Source organism: Scyliorhinus torazame, chromosome 1 (genome assembly GCF_047496885.1).
Source record: "Scyliorhinus torazame isolate Kashiwa2021f chromosome 1, sScyTor2.1, whole genome shotgun sequence".
NCBI classification, from domain to species: Eukaryota; Metazoa; Chordata; class Chondrichthyes; order Carcharhiniformes; family Scyliorhinidae; genus Scyliorhinus; species Scyliorhinus torazame.
This window is the reverse complement of record NC_092707.1, coordinates 294,156,912-294,180,273: the sequence shown is the minus strand read 5'-3', so window position 1 is coordinate 294,180,273 and position 23,362 is coordinate 294,156,912. Positions and strand designations below refer to the sequence as shown.

Genomic DNA, 23,362 nt, shown 5'->3' with positions numbered 1-23,362 from the left:
GGTGTATTGTCTTTGGGTGTGTGTTGAGGAGATGTCTTTGTGTTGTCTTTCTGTTAGTTTCGTCAGTTTTGTCCTTTATAGTCTCCATTTTAGAGATGTCTTTTGGGGGTTCTGTCAGTCTAACAGTCTGTGTCAGTGATGTTAGTCCACTTTTAACTTTGAGTTTGAGTTTAGCTGAAGATTAGCTTTCTCTCTCTCTTCATGTTTCATTGCCAGACTTTGACCTTTTAAAAGTTACTTTCGAGCTGTCTGCCTAAGCAAAGAAAGATAATGTCTGTAATTCTCTGAAAGCTTCGAATTGTCTACGAATTGCCTTTTAAATGACTTTCAAATTGTAATCAAGCGACTACAAATAAAACAATTCCTTTTGGCACCTGAGAAGTTTATACTGCAAATTTCTGCTGAGTTCCAGTATTCGCAAAGTGCTACTGATAACCGAATAGTAGAGATGATATAAATTCCTTCAACTATACACAGTCGAATAATACAAGGAATCGAACAACTTGACATAGTCTACAAATAGTACAAATCTTACAACTTGTCGTATTGCGCCAGGACTTGATTCATCAACTAAGCTTCCCCCAAACTTGGCGTAGTTCGACAGGTTAAGATCCCCATAAATTATAAGATTCCTATAATTGGCGTAGGCGAGCCAGCCAGGAGTCGAACCTAGAATCTTGGCTTCTACAATAACCCGTCCTGTGGTTTAACGCACTGTTTTTCAAACTTTTTTCCGGGGACCCATTTTTACCAACTGGCCGACCTTCGCGACCCACGCCGGCCGACCTTCGCGAGCCACCATTTTCTCTTACCTTGTTTGCTGCTGACAAATTGGAGGAATCACAATCGCGCCTGGTTTAAAGTACAAGACTCCTACTACAAAGATAGTGTTTAGTCAATTGTGCTTTTAGCCTTTTGTGATGTTTAATGTCTTAAAAAGTGATATGTTATATTTTCAACTGTTAACTGGAAATTGGAATTTCTTTTTAAAAGTTGTTGGTCTCTATGGCGATTGTGTCACCTCTTTCATGTTGAAATCCAACCTAATAGTTTCTGTTTTCCAGTATATTCCTAAAAAGTAGCTTTACTAGTGTGTGTTGTATTATGAATCATGGGAGTACAAGAATTGCGTGCCTGCATATATGTATAAAGCCAGAAAAGAACAGCTGCTCAAGAACAGTCTGTTTTGCTATCTTTTTTTGAACACTGCTATAACCTGATATCCTTTTAAAAAAAACCAATTTTTTTTATTCTCCTTTTTCACATTTTCTCCCGCATTTACACCCATCAACAATAAACAATAATCAGCAAGATGTGTCAATCCCCATAACAATAACTACAATCCCATCCTCCCACCAACCCCCAAACATCAGCCCGCATGTTTATATAAACAAATGATAAAAAGGAATCAGGGATTACCCATAGTCACCCTTAATATACACAGCCCCCTCCATCCCCCCCCCCCCCCCCCAACTAATGTTCGATGTTATCCAGTTCTTGAAAGTGCATAATAAATAGTGCCCATGACTTGTAGAACCCCTCCGAGCTTCCCTTCAGTTCGAACTTAACCTTCTCAAGGGTCAAGTATTCCAACAGGTCCCCCTGCCACGCCAGGGCACTGGGTGAAGAGGCTGCTCTCCATCCCAGCAGGATCCGCCTTCGGGCAATCAACGAGGTGAAGGCTATGATATCTGCCTCCGCACCCGTTTCCAACCCTGGCTGGTCCGACACCCCGAATATGGCCTCCCGGGACCCGGGTCCAGTTTAACTCGCTCCACCTTGGAAACTACCCTAAACACCTCCTTCCAGTACTCCCCTAGCTTTGGATGAACGTGATTAGCCCCCTCCCCCACGCTCACACACATCCTCTACTCCTTCAAAAAATCGGCTCATCCTCGCCCTCATGAGGTGCGCTCTATATACCACCTTCAGCTGTATCAGCCCCAACCTCTCTCATGAGGTGGAGGCATTCACTCTCCGGAGCACCTCACACCAGACCCCCTCCTCTATAACCTCCCCCAGCTCTTCCTCCCACTTTGCTTTGATCCCTTCCAGTGGTGCCTTATCCTCTTCCAAAATAGCTCCGTACACCGCTGACACTGCCCTCTTCTCCAGTCCCCTTGTCGTCAGCACCTCCTCCAGCAATGTGGAGGCCAGTTCCTCTGGGAAGCTCTGTATCTCCTTCCTGGCAAAATCCCGAACCTAAACACTGCTCCCTGCTCCAGCCCATACTTCGCTTCCAGCTTCCTCAATCCTGCAAACCGACCCCGAAGAAACAAATCTTTTAGCGTCTTAATCCCCCTCTCTTCCCATTTCCGAAAACTTCCATCCCACCTCCCTGGCTCAAATCTGTGGTTCCCCCGAATCGGCATTTCCCTTGACCTACCCCCAACCCGAAGTGTTGGCGAAACTGCCTCCAGATTTTCAATGAAGCTATTATTACCGGACTCCCTGAATATTTCCCCGGAGCTATCTGGAGCGGCGCTGTTGCACCCCGACCCCTGCACAAACTCTCCTCCATTCTGACCCACTGAGAATCAACCCCTCTGACCCAGCTCCGCACCTTCTCCACCTGTTATCCTTTTGTAAACATTTATATAACATTTAAACTGCTTCTTACTACTTTTTAGTCCAAGGTTTTATCCTCCAACAACACTCTCACTATAGGCTCTTTTAAAGCTAGGACTCAGGGCTTGACTGGTGTCCTATTGAGTTTACACCATGAACCGGTGACAAAAGGCAATGGCATGTGCAAAATGTTGTGACAAATCGATCAGCCACTGTGCAACATGATTGCTTCGTGATGTCAATTAGTGACATCACAATGTCTAAAATGTATATATGATTGGAGCACATCAAGGGGACCCGTCTAGATAACATTGCTACTGGGTATTGCTAGCATGGCAGCAGACACTATGGGTAGAATTTCATTCAGCCCTTCATGGCGGGAACATAGTGGCTGGTCCTACTTAATCACAGGAAAGGCTGTCTCTTGCTGAGAGGAAATCATCCACAATTAAGTTAGAGGTGGGAAAGAACCTGTGTGGGGAAACCTGACCACTCATGGTGGGATTTCAGTGAGGCTCATTAATGAGCCAATTGAGACCAATTATCGGATTTTAATGGTGGCTCAGGAATTAAGTGGGAGTCGCATGGCTTTCGTTGCCTCATGAAGGTTGCCTAGCAAACCCTGTTGGGTTTGACAAAGGCCTACTGGAGAGGTGGTCCCTCATTGTCTGGTACTCTTGTGTCCCTGACCCCTCTTGTTCTGACCTCCCAAGAAAGAGACACTGGTTCTCCAATCAGTGGGTGGGGCCTGCATTGGGAACCCTATATTTCAGCTTCATCCGGACTGACTGCAGAAGACTTGGAGCTTCTGAAGATAAATAAATGTTTTTGAAAATTCAAGTTTGCAACAAAAAAACAAATATCATATTTGAAGTAATCTTGTCCAAGAAGAATGTTGCTGCTGTGACTTTTAAGTACAAATAAAAAGGTACAGATTTCTCAATTTATATCCTATCCCAGCAGAACCTAAGGACATTCTTTAAAACTCGCATGGAAATCACTTTCAGACCTTTCAGTTCTTATTTATCCCATTCCTCTCACGTCCTCGAATATATTGTCATCGCCCAAATCCATGCACGTCTTATTACAGGGGCTGGTTTAGCACAGTGGGCTGAGCAGCTGGCTTGTAATGCAGAACGCGGGTTTAATTCCTGTACCGGCCTCCCCGAACAGGTGCCGTAATGTGGCGACTAGGGCTTTTTCACAGTAACTTCATTGAAGCCTACTTGTGACAAAAGCAATAATTTAGTATTAGTTCTATGTTTGAATCTCAACAATTGGGTTTCTGCACCTGCCATGGCAGTGATTTGGTTCCGACCAAATATAAAAATGATGTCCTACCTGGGTGAAAGATTTTCACCTCACAGCTGACCATGCTCCCTCCTCCAATGCCACTTCTCGGCTGCCCAACCCAATGGGATTGCTGTCCTTTTATTCCATTCTCGCCTCTAATTATATCCATGGCTTCTTCAGCAATGATTTATCTTCCTGTCACCATGCCATTACTTCTAGAATCCCACATCGATCTGCATGTGCTGTAATATAAAAGCAAAATACTGCGGATGTTGGAAATCCGAAATAAAGACGAAGTGCTGGAAAAACCCAGCCGATCTGCAGCCTCTATGGAGAGTGAGAGTTACATTTGAGTTATATGATTCTTTGTAACTGAAGGGAGACAGAAATGTGATTGGTTTTATGCTGTTTGAAGGGATGAGGGCGAGTTAGAACAGAAAAGAAGGTCTGTGATAGGGTAGAGAGCGGGAGAGATTAAATATCAAAGATGTCATGAAGTAAAAGGCCAAGGGAGTGGTAATGATTGTAGTAAAGAAACCAAGCATCACTCTAGTGTACATTTACATTTTGTTCTTCTCCACCTCTGCTTTCCTTCACCACCCCATTGACCGTTGTGCTTCAGCCATTTAGGTCTAACTCGCTTCTATTCCTCCCTCAACCCAAATACCTCTCTACCTATTCTCTTCCTTTAAGACTCCTTAAAACTGAAATTTTTGATCAGGCTATTGTTCACATTTTGTAATATCTCCTCCATTAGTTAGGCATCAATTTCTTTTCAGATTTCTGAAGCACCTTGGGATGTTTTTCCAAGTTGAAATGCTTTACAAATGAAAGGTTTTGTTGTGTTTATTGCTATAATCTGTGCAAAATCAGGCACTTTTGGTTTTCTTGTGGGTGAACACCTCTGCAGATATCTGGAACAATTTTGGAGGATTTATTACCCTTAAATTTGCCATTTCCTTCTTTATTGCTGCAGTAGAAAACTGGGTTGTGCTGTTGAATAAGTCAAATGTTTTTATCTGATGTATGATTTTTGCTAGTATTTTTAGAATTGGTTTGTGGAACTTTACTCTTATTTTTGGAATTGCAAACTAGTAGATACTCTTTATTGCATGTTGACATTGCTTAATTCACGTTTCTGTTACCGGCAACCTACAAAATGCAACCTTTTTTCCTAAAAACAATCAAATCTTTGAGAAATCATGGGCCATAATTTCCTGGCTCCCCAACATTGCATTTGGGGGGGTGGGGGGGGGTGGGGGGGGGGGGGGGGGGGAGTTTACCTGGCAATTGTCCAGAAGGGCACGTAGACCAGATTCATTTACCAAGGACTTTACTTTTGGACAAGAAATGGTGCTGCCATTGCTCTTCGCAGGCCATGTAATGCTACCTCCTTGTGGCTGGGATATGATTTTAATAGACAGAATGGCAGATGGCTGTACCAATAATGCTGAGATGGTATTTCAATTATATATTTCAATTTGCCACATCAATGTCGGGTCTTCACAATTGACCTATAAAATATTTCTCCTCTGCTGTATGTTTGTGGTTGTCTGCCTGCATATTATCCTATTTTCAGTTCCAGTAACACATCTTCCATCACGCCGAGCTCATATAGAAATGCATTCAAACATTATCTGTGGAATTCCCTGACCCCATCTCTTTGCTCAATGATAATGTTCATATTTCAGTTCAAATGGCAGTACCTCATTCTTGCAGCAGCTTTCATTCGTGTTTGTGATTTTAAAGAAGTGCTCTGATCCTGGACCAGACCCCAACATTTGTAGAACCTGTAGATCCTCCTGTCTTTGTCAGACTACTGCTCAACCTGATAGCATTTGGCAAGAAACTGCTGCTCAACTTCACTCCCATCAGACTGCCAAACCCATATCGAACTGCAAAACTACGGACAGAATTTGTTCTTCCCATTAATTCCATTATCTTTACCCCACTCCGACCCCATGATCTGCTTACCTAAATGTCTCAAATTATCTACTCTCTGGGAAATCTCCAGCAACCATAACAAAGTTCCATTGGACCTCTCTTTGTAAACAAATATATGGTTGGAATGAATGATGATTTTACTTTTATGACATCTTCATTGCACCTTTTGCAGACACACTGCCTGCCTGAATGCTAAACCAGGATTTTAAAAAAAATTACTGTAATAGTATGTAATATATATATATCAATTTCTTGCATTCATCACAGAAGACAATCTTGTACAGTGTCTCTGCTCTGAATATTCACGGATACTTTAGCCTCAATAAAAGCTTTTATTGCTGCATGCAAAGCACTTAAATTTTCAGAGAAAATTGAACTAATGGCTGTACATTCTAGAGCAGGAGAATTGCTATAATGATCAGAAGATCATTTGGGATTTTGTCCAAAGACTAGTTGGCAAGATCGATATCCTCCAGCCATTTGGAATGAATTATTTGCATTATTCGACCCATACTGGGGTTGCTGTCAATGTACAACTAGTTAAAGGAGTAAAAAAAAAGTGCATAATTTCCTCAATCGCAGCATGATTCCTTTCACAAAGACCATTACTAAAAGGGCTCTCAGCTCCTGTAATCATGTTCTTGAACATATTCTCATCAGCAAATCTATCTTCATTATCAATCAAAAACTTTCCTGACATCCCATGTTAATCCCTATCCATTCCTCCATAATTTTATCAAAAATAACTTCCTTCAGCTTACTATTCATATTTGTAGAAATACTAAATCTGATAGCCAGGACAACAAAATGCAAAATGAAAACGTTTCTGTCCTTGTCCCATACTTAGGATATATGGCAACTACCTTCCAGTGAGGTACTCTTCTCACCAGTCTCTTCTATTAGCTGCATATTTCATTATAGTTCTTATAAATAAAAAAGTAATTTTTAAATTTACAAACCTGGTGACTGCAATTATTGGGCAGCCAAGGACCAAAAACTTTTTTTGAAGAATTATTGGTTAGTTCACTTGTGTGGTGACTCCGGGTCAAGTGGAGCTAGCCCAGGGTATCTTACCAAAAGTAACACTTAAAAAGCTGGTTAACAAACTTGAGGTTTATGGAATAGGAAGGTCAGGTCAGTTTGGATTAAAAAAAACTGGCGGAAGGCAAGAAAACAGTGGGCCGGAGTGAGCAGTTGTTTTTCAGACTGGACGACTGGTATTCTTCAAGGGTCAGTGCTGGGACCCTGCATTTGATATATATATCTAAATACGTTTTCAGAAGGATGTGAGGGCCCACGAGAAGGTGAAGAGGAGTTTAACCAGAATGGTTCGAGGGATGAGGGACTTTAGTGACCAAATTAGATTGGAAAAGTTGGGGATGGTCTCCTTGCAACAACAAAGATTGGGGTAAGGGGCACAGATTTAAGACTTTGGACAAGAGATTCAGCTGGAATGTGATGAAGAACTTTTTTCCCCGGTGAGTAGCAATGGCCTGGAACCCAGACCCTACAAGGGTGATGGAAGCACAGATGATCAATGGGTTTAAAAGGAAATTGGATGGGTACTGGAGAATATAAATTTGCAGCACTATGGGGATGGAGCAAGGAATTGGGACTGACTGGATTGTTCTACAGAGAGCTGGCATTGACTCAGTGGGCCAAATGGCCTTCTCCTGTGCAGATGTGACTATAGAAACTACCTGATAAAGCTTTTGATAATTTGCCATGATATTTCCTTGCTAGGTGTCATTGTGTTGTATGATGCCTCTTAAGTGCCTTGGGACATTTTATTGCATATATTAAATGCTCACCATAAATACAAGTTGTAGTTGTTGCAATATTTACTGTTGAAGTTGGAGTTGTATGTTTAACAATGAGTTGACCACCAAGGTGTAAACCATTGTCTCATGAAACAGAAGGCTTCCAGAGCAATAGTAGGAAGTTTTGCTCAATTTGCTTTGTGGCCATAGCAGGTTGCATCCTACATGTGATCAGTGGTTTTTACTGCCACTTAAATACAGATGAACTTGGGCAGCATTCTGTTAATTGTTTTCTTTCATTCTCAATGAACAGGCCCGTGTTTTGTACAACTTTGCAGCCGAACCTGGAAATGATGAGCTGACGGTTAAAGAAGGAGAGATCATCACTATTGCCAATCGGGTAATTGCTCATTTAAAAAAAAATTAGATAACCGCTTCCATTGTTGATAGTGAACCGATGGAATCCTCTACCACAGGAAGCAGTTGAGGCCAAAATACTGTGTTTTCAAGAAGGAGTTAGATATAGCACTTGGGGCAATAGTAATCAAAGGATATTGGGGGTGGGGAGGGGGCGTGGGGAGTGCGGTGGGAAGCGGGAACAGGTACTGAGTTGAATGATCAGTGTGGATGCTTTGGTGAGAGTACAAAAATGGTTTACCAGCATGTTGCCTGGTATGGCGGGTATTAACTATGAGGAGAGATTGAATAAACTGGGATTGTTCTCACTAGAGAGATGGAGGCTGAGGGGCGACTTGATGATAGTTTATAAAATTATGAGGGGTATAGATAGGGTGAACAGTTGGAGGCTTTTTCACAGGGCGCAAGTGATGATTACAAGGGGTACAAGTTCAAGGTGAGGGGGGATAGATTCAGTGGAGATGTGCAGGGGAAGTTTTTTTACACAGAGGGTGGTGGTGGCCTGGAATGCACTGCCAAGTGAGGTGGTTGAGGCAGATACGTTAACGACCTTTCAGACTTATCTGGATTGGCACATGAACAGACGGGGTACAGAAGGATACAGGCGGCTGGTCCAGATAAGACACGTGATCGGCACAAGCTGGGAGGGCCGAAGGGCCTGTTCCTGTGCTGTACTGTTCTTTGTATTGATCATAATGAATGGGAGAGCAGCCTAGAGGGGCCAAATGGCCTATTCCTGTTCCTTTTTTAAATGTTTCTACAGCCTGCAAAAATAGTAATTAGGTTAGTAACTGTAAAAGGGGAAGGTTGATGGATATTTAAAACCCAGTATTGTGCATTCTGACATTTTACAATGAATGACGTTTGAGCCATTGGATCAAAGTTGACACCCGTGAAAAGAATGACTGGTGTTTCAGCAAATATAATGCATTGACAATTCTTTTCCAATTACAAAAGGATTTTTAAAAATTGAAACTATTGCTGACAATTGGGAACAAAACCCCATGAACCATTCAGTTAGGTCACGGACAATCTGTATCTCGACTCCATCTATGTTTCTTGACCTGAATTGTTAACAATGTTTCTCTTTCCACAGATGCAACCTGACTGCTGATTATTTCCAGCTTCTATTTTTAGTTTCAGATTTCTGTATTTTACAGTTGTCAACATCTGTCTCAATTTTGAGATTTTCAATTGACATTACCTCACAAGATTTTTGGGGTTGAGTATATTAATGATGCAGACAATAGAACCAAAAACATATTTTTTTAAATTTGCAGATGTCACCAAATTTGAATTGGGATGGGGGGGGGGGGGGGGGGGGGGGTGGATGTTGGGAGCGAGATATAATCAATGTGGTGATTCAAGACAGCATAAATAAACTTTTTTTTTTAAATAAACATTTTATTGAGGTATTTTTTGGTATTATAACAACAACACAATAAACAATGTCCATGAAACTATAATCGTAGTGCAAAAGCCGTCTCCCTCCCTTACAGGTCGCACCTTTATTAACCCCCTGCTCTAAACTAAACAAACCCCCCCCCCCCCCTCTCCCTTCTGCTGACGATCAATTTTCCGCGAAGAAGTCGACGAACGGTTGCCACCTCTGGGCGAACCCTAACAGTGACCTCTCAAGGCGAACTTGATTTTCTCCAAACCGAGAAAGCTAGCCATGTCCGATAGCCAGGTCTCCGACTTCGGGGGCTTTGAGTCCCTCCAAGCTAATAGCATCCGTCTCCGGGCTACCAGGGAAGCAAAAGCCAGAACGCCTGCCTCTTTCTCCTCCTGGATTCCCGGGTCTTCCGACACCCCGAAAATCGCCACCTCTGGACTCAGCGCCACCCTTGTTTTTAACACCGTGGACATGGCATCTGCAAGCCCCTGCCAAAATCCCCTAAGCTTCGGACATGCCCAGAACATGTGGACATAGTTCGCTGGTCCTCCCGCACATTTTGCACACCTGTCTTCCACCCCAAAGAATCTGCTCATCCGGGCCACTGTCATGTAAACCCGGTGAATGACCTTAAATTGTATCAGGCTGAGCCTGGCACATGTTGTGGACGCGTTGACTCTACTCAACATGTCTGCCCATAGACCATCCTCTATCTCACCTCCCAGTTCCTCCTCCCACTTGCGCTTCAGCTCCTCGGTCTGCGTCTCCTCTGACCCCATAAGTTCCTTGTAAATGTCCGAGACACTCCCTTCTCCTACCCATTTTTATAAAACTCCACTGGGTACCCGTCCGGCCCTGGGGCTTTACCTGCCTGCATGGCCTTCAGACCCTCCACTATCTCTTCCAACCCGATCGGGGCCCCCAGACCTTCTACCAGCTCCCCGTCCACCTTTGGGAAATTCAGCCCCCCCAAGAAGTGCTTCATCCCCTCCGGCCCCGTAGGGGGTTCCGACCTATACAGCCTACTGTAGAAATCTCTAAACGCCTTATTCACCCCTGCTGAATCTCCAACCAGGTTCCCATCTCCGTCATTTACATTCCCTATCTCCCTGGCTGCCTCTCTCTTTCTAAGCTGCTGTGCAAGCATTCTGCTGGCCTTCTCTCCATACTCAGATCGCCCCCTTCGCCTTTCTCAGCTGCTCCACCGCCCTCCCTGTGGTTAACAAACCGAACTCTGCCTGCAGCCTCCGCCGCTCCCTTAAAAGCCCTGCCTCGGGTCTCCGCTTACCTCCTATCAATCTGTAGCATCTCCTTAACCAGTTGGTCCGTCTCTGCCCTGTCTACCTTCTCCATGTGGGCCTGTGTCGAGATCAGCCCCCCTCTAACCACCGCCTTCAGTGCTTCCCAGACCACCGCTGCTGAAATTTCCCCCGTGTCGTTGACCTGCAGGTAGTTCTGAATTCATTTCTTCAGCCGCTTGCACACCCCTTCATCCACCAAACGTCCCACATCTAACCTCCAGTGCGGGCGCTGGTTACTGTCTTTACTAACCTGCAGGTCAACCCAGTGCGGAGCATGGTCTGAGATTGTGATCGCCGAGTACCCCGTGTCCACCACCTCTGCCAGTAAGGCCCTGCTCAAAATAAAGAAACCAATCTGGGAGTACACTTTATGCACGTGTGAGTAGAAGGAGAACAACTTCACCCTCGGCTGCCCAAATCACTATGGATCCACCCCCTCCCCATCTGCTCCATGAACCCTTTTAGTTCCTTTGCTATTGCTGGCACCCTGCCCTTTTTCGAGCTCGACCGGTCCAAGCCAGGGTCAATAACTGTGTTGAAGTCCCCTCCCATGATCAACCTGTGCAAGTCCAGGTCCGGTATAAGAACATAAGAACTAGGAACAGGAGTAGGCCATCTGGCCCCTCGAGCCTGCTCCGCCATTTAATGAGATCATGGCTGATCTTTGTGGACTCAGCTCCACTCTCCGGCCCCTACACCATATCCCCGAATCCCTTTGTTCTTTAGAAAGGTATCAATCTTTTTCTTAAAAACATTTAAAGAAGGAGCCTCAACTGCTTCACTGGGCAAGGAATTCCAGAGATTCACAACCCTTTGGGTGAAGAAGTTCCTCCTACACTCCGTCCTAAATCTACCTCCCCTTATTTTGAGGCTATGCCCCCTAGTTCTGCTTTCCCCGACCAGTGGAAACAACCTGCCCGCATCTATCCTATCTATTCCCTTCATAATTTTATATGTTTCAATAAGATCCCCCCCGCATCCTTCTAAACTCCAATGAGTACAGTCCCAGCCTACTCAACCTCTCGTCATAATCTAATCCCCTCAACTCTGGGATCAACCTAGTGAATCTCCTCTGCACTCCCTCCAGTGCCAATATGTCCTTTCTCGGGTAAGGAGACCAAAACTGAACACAATACTCCAGATGCGGCCTCACCAACACACTATACAATTGCAGCAGAACCTCACTAGTCTTGAACTCCATCCCTCTAGCAACGAAAGACAAAACTCGATTAGCCTTCTTAATCACCTATTGCACCTGCACACCAACTTTTTGCGACTCGCGCACCAGCACACCCAGGTCCCTCTGCACAGCAGCATGTTTTAACATCTTACCGTTTAAATAATAATCCATTCTGCTGTTATTCCTCCTAAAATGGATAGCCTCACACTTGGCAACATTGAATTCCATCTGCCAGACCCTAGCCCATTCACCTAACCTATCCAAATCCTTCTGCAGACTTCCGGTATCCTCTGCACTTTTTGCTTTACCACTCATCTTAGTGTCGTCTGCAAACTTTGACACATTGCACTTGGTCCCCAACTCCAAATCGTCTATGTAAATTGTGAACTACTGCGGGCCCAACACTGATCCTTGAGGGACCCCACTAGTTACAGGTTGCCAACCAGAGAAACACCCATTTATCCCCACTCTCTGCTTTCTGTTAGTTAACCAATCCTCTACCCATGCTACTACTTTACCCTAAATGCCATGCATCTTTAGTTTATGCAGCAACCGTTTGTGTGGCACCTTGTCAAAAGCTTTCTGGAAATCCAGATATACCACATCCATTGGCTCCCCGTTATCTACTGCACTGGTAACGTCCTCAAAAAATTCTACCAAATTAGTCAGACACGACCTACCCTTTGTGAACCCATGCTGCGTCTGCCCAATGGGACAATTTCCCTCCAGGTGCCCCGCTATTTCCTCCTTAATGATAGATTCCAGCATTTTCCCTACAACCGAAGTTAAGCTTACCGGCCTATAATTACCCGCTTTCTGCTGACCTCCTTTTTTTATCAGTGGTCTCACGTTTGCTACTTTCCAATTCTCTGGGACCACCCCAGAGTCTAGTGAATTTTGATAAATTATCACTAGTGCGTTTACAATTTCCCTAGCCATCTCTTTTAACACTCTGGGATGCATCCCATCAGGGCCAGGAGACTTGTCTACCTTTAGCCCCATTAGCTTGCCCAATACTGCCTCCTTAGTGATTACAATCATCTCAAGGTCCTCACCTATCATATCTTTATTTCCATCAGTCACTGGCATGTTATTTGTGTCCTCCACTCTGAAGACTGACCTAAAAAACCTGTTCAGCTCCTCAGCCATTTCCCCGTCTCCTATTATTCAATCTCCCTTCTCATCTTCCAAAGGACCAATATTTACCTTAGCCACTTCCCCAGCATCCTCTTTATAAACTCCACATCATCCCAATTTGGCGCATACACATTTACTAATACCACCTGCACCCCCTCCAGTTTCCCACTGACTATAATGTACCGACCTCCCACATCCGCAGATTTTAATCCATCTAATATTTCACACTCCTTCTCTTGACTGTAATGTCTGTAATGTGAAGACAGAGGAAAATAAATTATTTAAAAACATTGACCAAGCCTTTTGATTCCGATCTTTTTGGTCTCTATTCTTTGTTATTCTCGTGATTTTTATGTATTTATTAAATCTCTCTGGGTTGATCTTGCTTGCTAATATTGTTTTTCATGTCCTCTTTTTGCATTCCTCATTTCCTTTCAAATTTTAAACCTATCATGAGAAGGTGATTATGTTCTTTTTTTGAGAGATAATCATTGTCTGACAGCCACGTGGCACAATCTGGTTCAGCAGGGTTTAATTTAATTCTGATTACCTTTTTCTTAAAAAAAAAACCCCTCCCTTTTTGGACTAATGTCACCATATCTTCTCACTAGTTTTGTCAGGTCAGGTTAACAGTTTAACACTCCAGTTAATTCCAAAGCTACTTGCCAGATGATGAACAAGATTATCTTGAGTATTATTTTCCATTTCCAGTAGCAAACTTCCAGTCTTCTACTTGCTGCTGCCCAAAAGTAGACTTGTTGAAACTGGGAACTCGGCAATGTGGACTGAATCTGTGCATCATCACTCTGTGGTGCAGTAGCATTACTCCGAGATGCAACTTAAATTTGTGAAACCTTAATTTTTCAGCAGTGGAGGCAGTTGGCTTATCTGTAGCTTGAATGATTGTGTGCCAAGTTATATAACTTAGACATGTAAAATATTGTGCCAAAGATGTTTAAATCTGGAAGCCATTTAGTTTGGGATGGAAACTTTGCAGGTCGAATACAATAACATAAGCATATTTCCAGCAGTGCTGTGGTTAAGTATGAAAAACTACATACTTGAGGTAAATTGTTCTGTCCCTATTTTCCATCAGCAGTTCAGTACAGATCTTCTTGGTCTGACCTGTATAGTTCCGCTTTTGTAACCAGCTGAGGCATCTGGACAACCCACATTGGTACTCAAATTAACTGGAATAGTCTTTGTCATCTAGCTTGTTTGCAATTTAAGGTTCAGTGGAAATGTGTTGTAACACGATAGTAAAGGGCTGTTTTGAGACCAGTTAAGCAAATGCTGTGGACCGAACTGCCTCAGCAGTTCATATTTTAACCTAGATGTGCCAAGAAATAGATTAAATGAGAAAGTTAAACAGTAATTTGGATTCTCCCTCCCACACTTTTGTCTTCTTTATGAAGCTGTTAGAAATTTACAAACTGCCGGAAATGTCATAAGCTTTCTGGCTTATCCATAGTTTCTGGCTGCAGAGACGTGTTAAAGCTCAAAGTTCTCTTGCATTAAACCTATTTCCTACACTTAAACTAGGCACTCAAGGTAAGAATAAAAACAAAACGCTATCTGTGCCATTAGTTTAAAAAAAAAAAAAAAATTTATTAAAGTTTTTTAACAAAACAAAACAATTTTTCCCCCTTACAAACAATAACCCCCCCCCCCCCCCAAATAACAAAATAACACAAAATCGCCCTGAGCAAGATATATACATGGTAAGATGATATATTTACAGAGCTTTATACACTGGCTCTCGCCCGTTCGTGCCAGTTTCCCCCACCCTCCATGTTATCCCCCGTTCGTCCGTCCCCTCAAGCAATCTCTCGTTTCCCCCTCCCCCCAGGGTTGCTGCTGCTGCTGACCGACCTTCCTCTAACGATCCGTGAGGTAGTCTAGGAACGGTTGCCACCGTCTGTAGAACCCCTGCGCAGACCCCCTTAAGGCAAACTTAATCCTTTCCAACTTTATGAACCCAGCCATGTTGATTGTCCAGGCCTCCACGCTAGGGGGCTTTGCCTCCTTCCACATTAGCAAGATCCTTCGCCGGCCTCTTTCGCCTCCTGCACTCCCGGCTCGTCCACTACTCCAAATATTGCTAGCCCCCAGCTTGGCTTGACCCGGACTTTCACCACCTGAGATATTGCTCCCGCCACTCCTCTCCAGAACCCCTCCAGTGCCGGGCATGACCAAAACATATGGACATGGTTCGCCGGACTCCCTGAACACCTTCCACATCTGTCCTCTACCCCAAAGAACCTACTCAACCTCACCCCCGTCAAGTGTGCTCTGTGAACCACCTTAAATTGTATCAGGCTGAGCCTGGCACATGAGGAGGAGGAGGAATTGACCCTACCCAGGGCATCAGCCCACAAACCTTCCTCGATCTCCTCCCCCAGCTCCTCCTCCCATTTACCCTTCAACTCTTCTGCTAGCGCTTCCCCCTCTTCTTTCATCCCTTGGTGTATTGCTGAAACCTTGCCCTCCCCGACCCATAAACCCGAGATCACCCTGTCTTGAATTTCCTGTGTCGGGAGCAGCGGGAATTCACTGACCTGTCTCCTCACAAAAGCCCTCACCTGCATATATCTGAATGCATTTCCCGGGGGTAGCTCAAACTTCTCCTCCAGTGCCCCTAGGCTCGCAAATGTCCCGTCGATGAACAGGTCCCCCATTCTTCTAATCCCCGCCCGGTGCCAGCCCTGGAACCCCCCCCCCCCCCCGTCCATCTTCCCCGGGTCAAACCGGTGGTTACCCCTGATCGAGGACCACACCGAGGCTCCCACTGCACCCCTATGCCGTCTCCACTGGCCCCAGATCCTTAACGTTGCCGCCACCACCGGGCTCATGGTGTACCTTGATGGCGAGAGAGGCAACGGTGCCGTCACCAGCACCCCCAAGCTCGTTCCTTTGCAGGACGCCATCTCCATCCTCTTCCATGCCGCCCCCTCTCCTTCCATAACCCACTTACGGATCATCGCCACGTTTGCTGCCCAGTAGTAGCACCCTAGGTTTGGCAGCGCCAGCCCTCCTCGGTCCCTACTGCGCTCCAGGAACCCTCTCCTTACCCTTGGGGTTTTGTTCGCCCACACAAACCCCATAATACTCGTACCTACTCTCTTGAAAAAGCATTTGGTGATCACGATGGGGAGGCACTGGAACACAAACAAAAACCTCGGAAGGGCCACCATTTTTACCGACTGCACTCTACCCGCCAACGAGAGCGGCAACATGTCCCATCTTTTAAAGTCCACCTCCATTTGGTCCACCAACCTCGTCAGATTCAGTTTGTGTAGGGCCCCCCAGCTCCTGGCAATCTGGATCCCTAGATACCGAAAACTCCCCTCCGCCCTCCTCAGCGGTAGGTCCCCTATCCCTCTTTCTTGGTCCCCTGCCTGTAGTACAAAAAGCTCGCTCTTCCCTACATTGAGCTTATAGCCCGAGAACTCCCCAAACTCCCTCAAAGTCTGCATGACCTCCACCATCCCCTCCATTGGGTCCGCCACGTACAGCAGCAGGTTGTCCGCGTATAGCAACACCCGATGCTCTTCTCCCCTGCGGACCACCCCCCTCCGTTTATTACACTCCCTCAGTGATATGGCCAAGGGTTCGATCGCCAATGCAAACAACAGGGGGACAGAGGGCACCCCTGCCTCGTTCCTCGGTACAGCCGAAGGTACTCCGACCTCCGCCGGTTCGTCACCACACTTGCCACCGGGGCGCTGTAAAGGAGCTTAACCCAGCTAATAAACCCTCCCCCGAACCCAAACCTACGCAACACCTCCCAGAGGTACTCCCACTCAACTCGGTCAAAGGCCTTTTCCGCGTCCATGGCTGCCACTATCTCCGCCTCTCCCTCCTCCGATGGCATCATTATCACGTTTAAGAGCCGCCGCACATTCGTTTTTAATTGCCTGCCCTTTACAAATCCCGTCTGGTCCTCATGTATCACCCCCGGGACACAGTCCTCAATCCTCGTGGCCAGCACCTTTGCCAATAGCTTAGCGTCCACATTAAGGAGCGAAATCGGCCTGTACGATCCACATTGCTGTGGGTCCTTGTCTCGCTTCAGAATCAAGGAAATTGTCGCCTCCGACATTGTCGGGGGCAGGGTCCCTTCCTCTCTTGCCTCGTTAAAGGTCCTCACTAGTAGCGGGGCCAACAGGTCCGCATACTTTCTATAGAACTCCACCGGGAACCCGTCCGGCCCCGGGGCCTTCCCCACCTGCATGCTACCCAAACCCTTACTCAGCTCCTCCAACCCGATTGGTGCCCCCAAACCAGCCACCTCTTGCTCCTCCACCCTCGGGAACCGCAGTTGGTCCAGGAATCTTCCCATCCCCTCTTCCCCCCCTGGGGGCTGGGATCTGTACAGCTCTTCATAGAAGGCCTTGAATACCATGTTTATTTCCGTTGTACTCTGGGCCATGGCTCCCCCACCATCTTTGACTCCCCCTATTTCCCTCGCTGCCGCCCTCTTACGGAGCTGGTGTGCCAGCACCCGACTGGCCTTTTCCCCGTACTCGTAGGTCGCCCCCTGCGCCTTCCTCCACTGTGCCTCCGCCCTCCCCGTGGTCAACAGGTCAAACTCCGTCTGGAGCCGTCACCTTTCCCCAAGTAATCTTTCCTCCGGGGCCTCTGCGTATCTCCTGTCCACTCGCAAAATCTCCCCCACTAACCTCTCCCTTTCCATACCCTCTGTCTTCTCCCTATGAGCCCTGATGGAGATTAGCTCTCCCCTGATCACCGCCTTCAACGCCTCCCATACCACCCCCACTCACACCTCCCCGTTGTCGTTGGCCTCCAAGTACCTTTCAATACACCCCCTTACCTTACCACACACCACCTCATCTGCCAACAGTCCCACATCCAACCGCCACAGCGGGCGTTGGTCCCTCTCCTCTCCCAGCCCCACTTCCACCCAGTGCGGGGCATGGTCCGAAACGGCTATGGCCGAATACTCCGTCCCCTCCACCCTCTGGATGAGCGCCCTACCCAGCACAAAGAAGTCTATCCGGGAGTATGCCTTGTGCACGTGGGAGAAGAAAGAAAATTTCCTGGCCTGCGGTCTTGCAAACCTCCATGGGTCCACTCCCCCCATCTGGTCCATAAACCCCCTGAGCACCCTGGCCGCCTCCGGCCTCTTTCCCGTCCTTGATCTGGAGCGGTCTAGTGCTGGGTCCAGCACGGTGTTAAAGTCCCCTCCCATTATCAGTCCTCCTACCTCCAGGTCCGGTATGCGCCCCAACATGTGCTTCATAAATCCAGCATCATCCCAGTTCGGGGCGTATACATTTACCAACGCCACCCACGTACCTTGCAACCTACCACTCACCATCACGTATCTCCCTCCATTGTCCGCTACGATAGTCTTGACCTCAAATGACACATGTTTTCCCACCAGAATTGCCACCCCCCTGTTTTTCGCGTCCAGTCCTGAGTGAAATACCTGTCCTACCCATCCCCTTCTTAACCTAACCTGGTCCGCCACCTTCAGGTGTGTCTCTTGGAGCATAGCCACGTCTACCTTCAGTCCCTTCAAGTGCGCGAACACTCGAGCCCTCTTCACCGGTCCGTTCAGGCCCTTCACGTTCCACGTTATCAGCCGGATTGGAGGGGCTCTCCCCCCACTGACTAGCCATCTCCTTTTCTGGGCCAGTCCCGTGTCCGCATCTCCCTCGCCTCCGTCCCGGCCACCTCTTCTGTGTCCCATTCCCTTTCGGCCAGTGCAGCAGCAACCCTGTCCCCCCCCCCCCCCCCCCCCCCTGCTAGATCCCTGTCTAGCTTATTTGCTCCCCCCCCATATCACTCCCGTAAGTCAGCTGACGCCTGCTGACCCCAGCTTCCTCCGCCATCCCTTTGACACCCCCCCCCCCCCCGTGTGGGAATCTCCCCATCAGTAGACGTTCCTACGCTCCCCCTCCCACCTTTCTTCCCGTGCGCGGGAGAAAAACCCCGCGCTTTCCAGAGCCTGTCCCGCCCCCCCTGACGCAGCTTCTGTTGCGGCCTTGTCTCTCGTCCCCAGCCCATATAACATTCCCTGCGCGTGCTTGCCCCCCTATATACAACCGCCATCATACTTCAACCCTCAAATACCCCCCACCCTCACAAACCCTCAATTCGAGTCCAGTTAATATAAAGGTCCACGCCTCTTCGGGCATTTCAAAGTGGTGGTGTTGGCCGTTATATGTGACCCACAGTCGCTGCAACATTCCAAATTTCACTCCTTTCCAATGCAGCACCGCTTTGGCCCGGTTGAAACCCGCTCTCCGCTTGGCAACCTCCGTGCTCCAGTCCGGGTATATTCTAATCTCAGCATTGTCCCACTTGCTGCTCCACTCCTTCTTGGCCCATTTCAGGACCCTCTCTATCTGTGAACCGTTGAAATCTCACCACCATCGCCCTTGGCGGCTCGTTTGCTTTGGGCTTCCTCGCCAGCACCCGGTGCGCCCCTTCCAGCTCCAGCAGCCCCGGGGGGGCCTCCGCGCCCATCAGCGCCCCGATCATTGTGCCCGCATATGCCGCGGCGTTGGCCCCCTCCACTCCTTCTGGGAGACCCAGGATCCTCAAATTGTTTCTCCTCGACCTGTTCTCCAGGTCTTCAAGTCTTCCCGCCCACGTCTTGTGTAGCGCCTCGTGCCGCTCCACTCTCACCGCCAGGCCCAAGAGCTCGTCCTCATTCTCACTCACTTTGTCCTGGATCTCCTGGATCTTCACCTCGTGGGCTTTCTGGGTTGCCCCAAGTCCTTCAATTATTGCCAGCATAGGCGCCACCATCTCCTTGCGCAGCTCCTCGAAGCAGCGCTTGATGAATTCTTGCATCTCTTCTTTGTCCCCGGCCGCCGCCATTTTGTTTATTTTACCCTTCTCCCGCTGCTCCAGTGCCGTTTTTTTGGCCGTTTCGCTGCGGGTCCGGTCCATACAGGTTAGTGGGGGACCTCTCTCCTCTCTTCCCCACGGGTTGGCTGTGTGAAAAGTCCCGTTGGGGCTCTTCTATCGAGCCCGAAAGTCCGTCTTCGTGGGAGCTGCTGATTTGTGCGGCTTAGCTCCGCATAGCCGCAACCGGAAGTCCCGCCATTAGTTTTTTTAACTGAAGTGTTTGGTTCATACTTTCAGGATGTCGGTGGTGGATGGTGTGAAGCAACAAATGCTCAGGGAATGACTGGACTTGTTCCAGCAGACTATGTGGAGGTGAGCAGTTTCTTCATAACATATATCGTGATGGTAATGCTGGCTTTTTTATACCTGAAGTTCTTCACTCCAGTTATGTTTTTAAATACTCTGAATACTTGGAAGTGCCCAGAATGCACTATGTTCCTGATTCATTCATCCTCCACAAATGTGGGAGATTTGGAGAAGTTGCAAACTCTTGTTTTGGATTTTTTTCCCCTTGCATAGCAGTCATGGACATGAATTTCTCTAGTCTGGACTTGCAGAGTTTGTATGGCTGTTTTCTTTCTTCTGCTGTCAGAACAGTTACAATAGTACACACAGGAGGAAATGTTAATTTTTATTTAGCTCATTTTAAAATGAACTAATTGTGTTGAAGGGTAATTTAGAATAGACTTGTTTGCTTTTATTCCTCTTGAAACCGGTTCTTCTAAGATTCTTATGGCTGCTTGCTTTTTGTTATTTATGTTGATGCCCTTAACCGTGTAACATTAAAAAAAAAAAAATCTTTCGTCTTAAGTTCTTCACCTGAGATAGAGCAAACCACTGTTATTGCTTCACTTGAAGTTTTCACTCTATGTTAATTTGGTCTCAGTAATTTAATTTAAAAGTTGTATTATTTCTCTTTTTTTAAAATAAATTTAGAGTACCCAATTATTTTTTCTTCCAATTAAGGGGCAATTTACCATGGCCAATCCACCTAACCTGCACATCTTTGGGTTGGTGGGGGGGATGGGGGGTGAAACCCATGCAGACATGGGGAGAATGTGCAAATTCCACAGCCCCCTCGTGATTTTGAATATCACTATCAAATTTCCTCTTGGCCTTCTTCTCTCCAAGGAGAACAGTCCCAGTTTTGCCAATCCATCTTGAAATGAAAATCTCTTATTGTCACAAGTAGGCTTCAAATGAAGTTACTGTGAAAAGCCCCTAGTTGCCACATTCCGCCGCCTGTTGGGGGAGGCTGGTACGGGAATTGAACCCGCGCTGCTGGCCTTGTTCTATTTTACAAGCCAGCTGTTTAGCCACTGTGCTAAACCAGCCCCTGACAGAAGGAGGTTCGATTCCTGGCTGGGTCACTGCCTCTGCGGAGTCTGCACGTTCTCCCCGTGTCTGCGTGGGTTTCCTCCGGGTGCTCCGGTTTCCTCCCACTAGTCCCAAAAGTGCTGTTAGGTAATTTGGACATTCTGAACTCTCTCTCTGTGTACCGGAATCTGGCGACTAGGGGCTTTTCACAGTAACTTCATTGTAATGTAAGCCTACTTGTTACAATAAAAGATTATTATTATATTACATTCCCACTGTTACTTTTATTCCATGAGCTATAACCTTTCTCCCAGGTCTGTTGTGTGGCACTTTATCAAATGTCCTTTGAAAGTCCATGTACACCACATCAACAGTATTACCCTCATCAACTCTCTCTGTTACATCTTGAAAAAACTCCAGCAAGTTCGTTAAACATTATTTTCCCTTAGGCTCTTCCTAATAAACCCACATTTTTCCACGGTGATTGTTAATTCTATCCCGAATAATTGTTTCTTGAAGTTTCTCCGCCATTGAAGTTTAACTGACTGGTCTTTGAGTATTTGGCTTATCCTTGCAACCTTTTCTTTTCAAAGGCCATAATGTTTGCAATTCTCCAGTCCTCTGGCACCTCCACTAAGTCTAGCAAGGCTGAAAGGTTATGATCAGTGCCCTTGCAATTTTCACTCTCACTTCCTTCAATATCCTTGCATGCATCACGTTACGCCCCAGTGCCTTGTCAACTTTAACTACTGACACTTCATCCAATAGCTCTTCCTTATCAATTTTGAACCCTTCTAATGATGTGTTTTCTCCTCTGTCACCATGGCCCAGGTAGCATCTTCCTTGGTAAAGATAGCTGCAAAATATTCATTTAACACTTCAGACATGCCCTTTCCTCCCTGTGTAAATTCCCTTTTTGGTCCGTAATTGGCCCTACTCTTTTTACCACCCTCTGACTATTTATGTGCCTGCAGAAGAGACTTCGGCTTCCCCTTTTATGTTGACTGGCAGTCATTTTTCAAAACCCTCTTCACTTCTCTTCACCCGGCGCTCGCCCATCTGATCCTCCCCCGACATCTGATGTCAAAAATGGTTGCCTTGTATGAACAAAAGCATGATGAAAAGACCAGAATATCCATTGGCCATTTTATTTTTTAAAAAAAATTTAGAGCACCCAATTCTTTTTTTTTCCCAATTAAGGAGCAATTTAGTGTGGCTAATTCACCTAGCCTGCACATCTTTGGGTTGTGGGGGTGAGACCCACGCAAACACGGGAAAAATGTGCGTACTCCACACGGTCAATGACCCGGGGCGGGGATCGAACCCGGGTCCTCAGCGGCGTGAGGCAGCAGTTCTAACCACTGCACCACCGTGCCGCCCCTGTCCATTAGCCAATTTGTAGATCCTATGAAGGAATATTTTCACGTGTGACAAACGGAAAAAATATTAATGTAAAATATTATGTATTGAAGTCCAACATGCTCTACCAAGGAACAGGAAGATACAAGTCTAGGATAGGAAAAAGCCATCTATTTACTGCCAGTTTGGGTGGCTTATGAGGCAGAAAAAAACAAGCATAGTAAACTAGAGGAATGTAATTCTCGTCAATGACAAAAATGTTCACCAAACGTACCAAAGATCATCCTTGTTGTAAAGTATGCACGACATGGTTCACATGAGTTGCTGTGGTTTGGACTTGATTTGTAAAAAGGGTGCACAACAATTATTTTAAATGCTGCAAAGATGCAGAACAAAATAAGGGTCTAGACTATTGAACGTAGTTTAATGGTGTTTTACCCCATGTTAATGGTGCAAAAAAACCTTTTACTTCTCAGATGATTTCAGAAAGTGTACCCTTGGCACCTGGCGGAAAAGCACAGAGCGCGACAACTAACTTGGCAGCTTTTGACCCCTTCTCATCAACTCAAGCTGGTTCCAGTGGTGGCCCAGCGTTCGGAAGTTCATTCACCTCAAACAGTAACAATCAGGTACTGCACATCCACTTGTGCGCTTCGTGCCAATACTAACTTCAAAAGGTTATAGCTCTTTCTGTGGTTTACTCTAATCTACTGTAGGCTAATGAATTAACAGATAGACTTTGTAGGAACTCTGCTCTGAATGTAATTTTTGTTTTTAGACCAGTGTTTTGTTGTAATATAAATCAGAA

General features: G+C 46.3%; 1 protein-coding gene across 9 annotated transcripts in view; it reads left to right on the top strand.

Annotated features, from left to right (window-relative positions):
* The window catches only part of zdhhc14 (zDHHC palmitoyltransferase 14), a 488,467-nt gene that overhangs the window by 323,176 nt on the left and 141,929 nt on the right, over positions 1 to 23,362 (top strand). For all 9 annotated transcript variants that reach the window (XR_011947524.1, XM_072507579.1, XM_072507582.1 and 6 more), the window contains 3 exons: positions 7,879 to 7,965; positions 20,116 to 20,190; positions 23,031 to 23,183. Coding sequence is in view for 8 of the 9 variants with exons in the window: in XM_072507579.1 (XP_072363680.1) it covers positions 7,879 to 7,965; positions 20,116 to 20,190; positions 23,031 to 23,183 (315 nt within the window). In the remaining variant the exon portion in view is untranslated. The remainder of the gene's footprint in view (positions 1 to 7,878; positions 7,966 to 20,115; positions 20,191 to 23,030; positions 23,184 to 23,362) is intronic.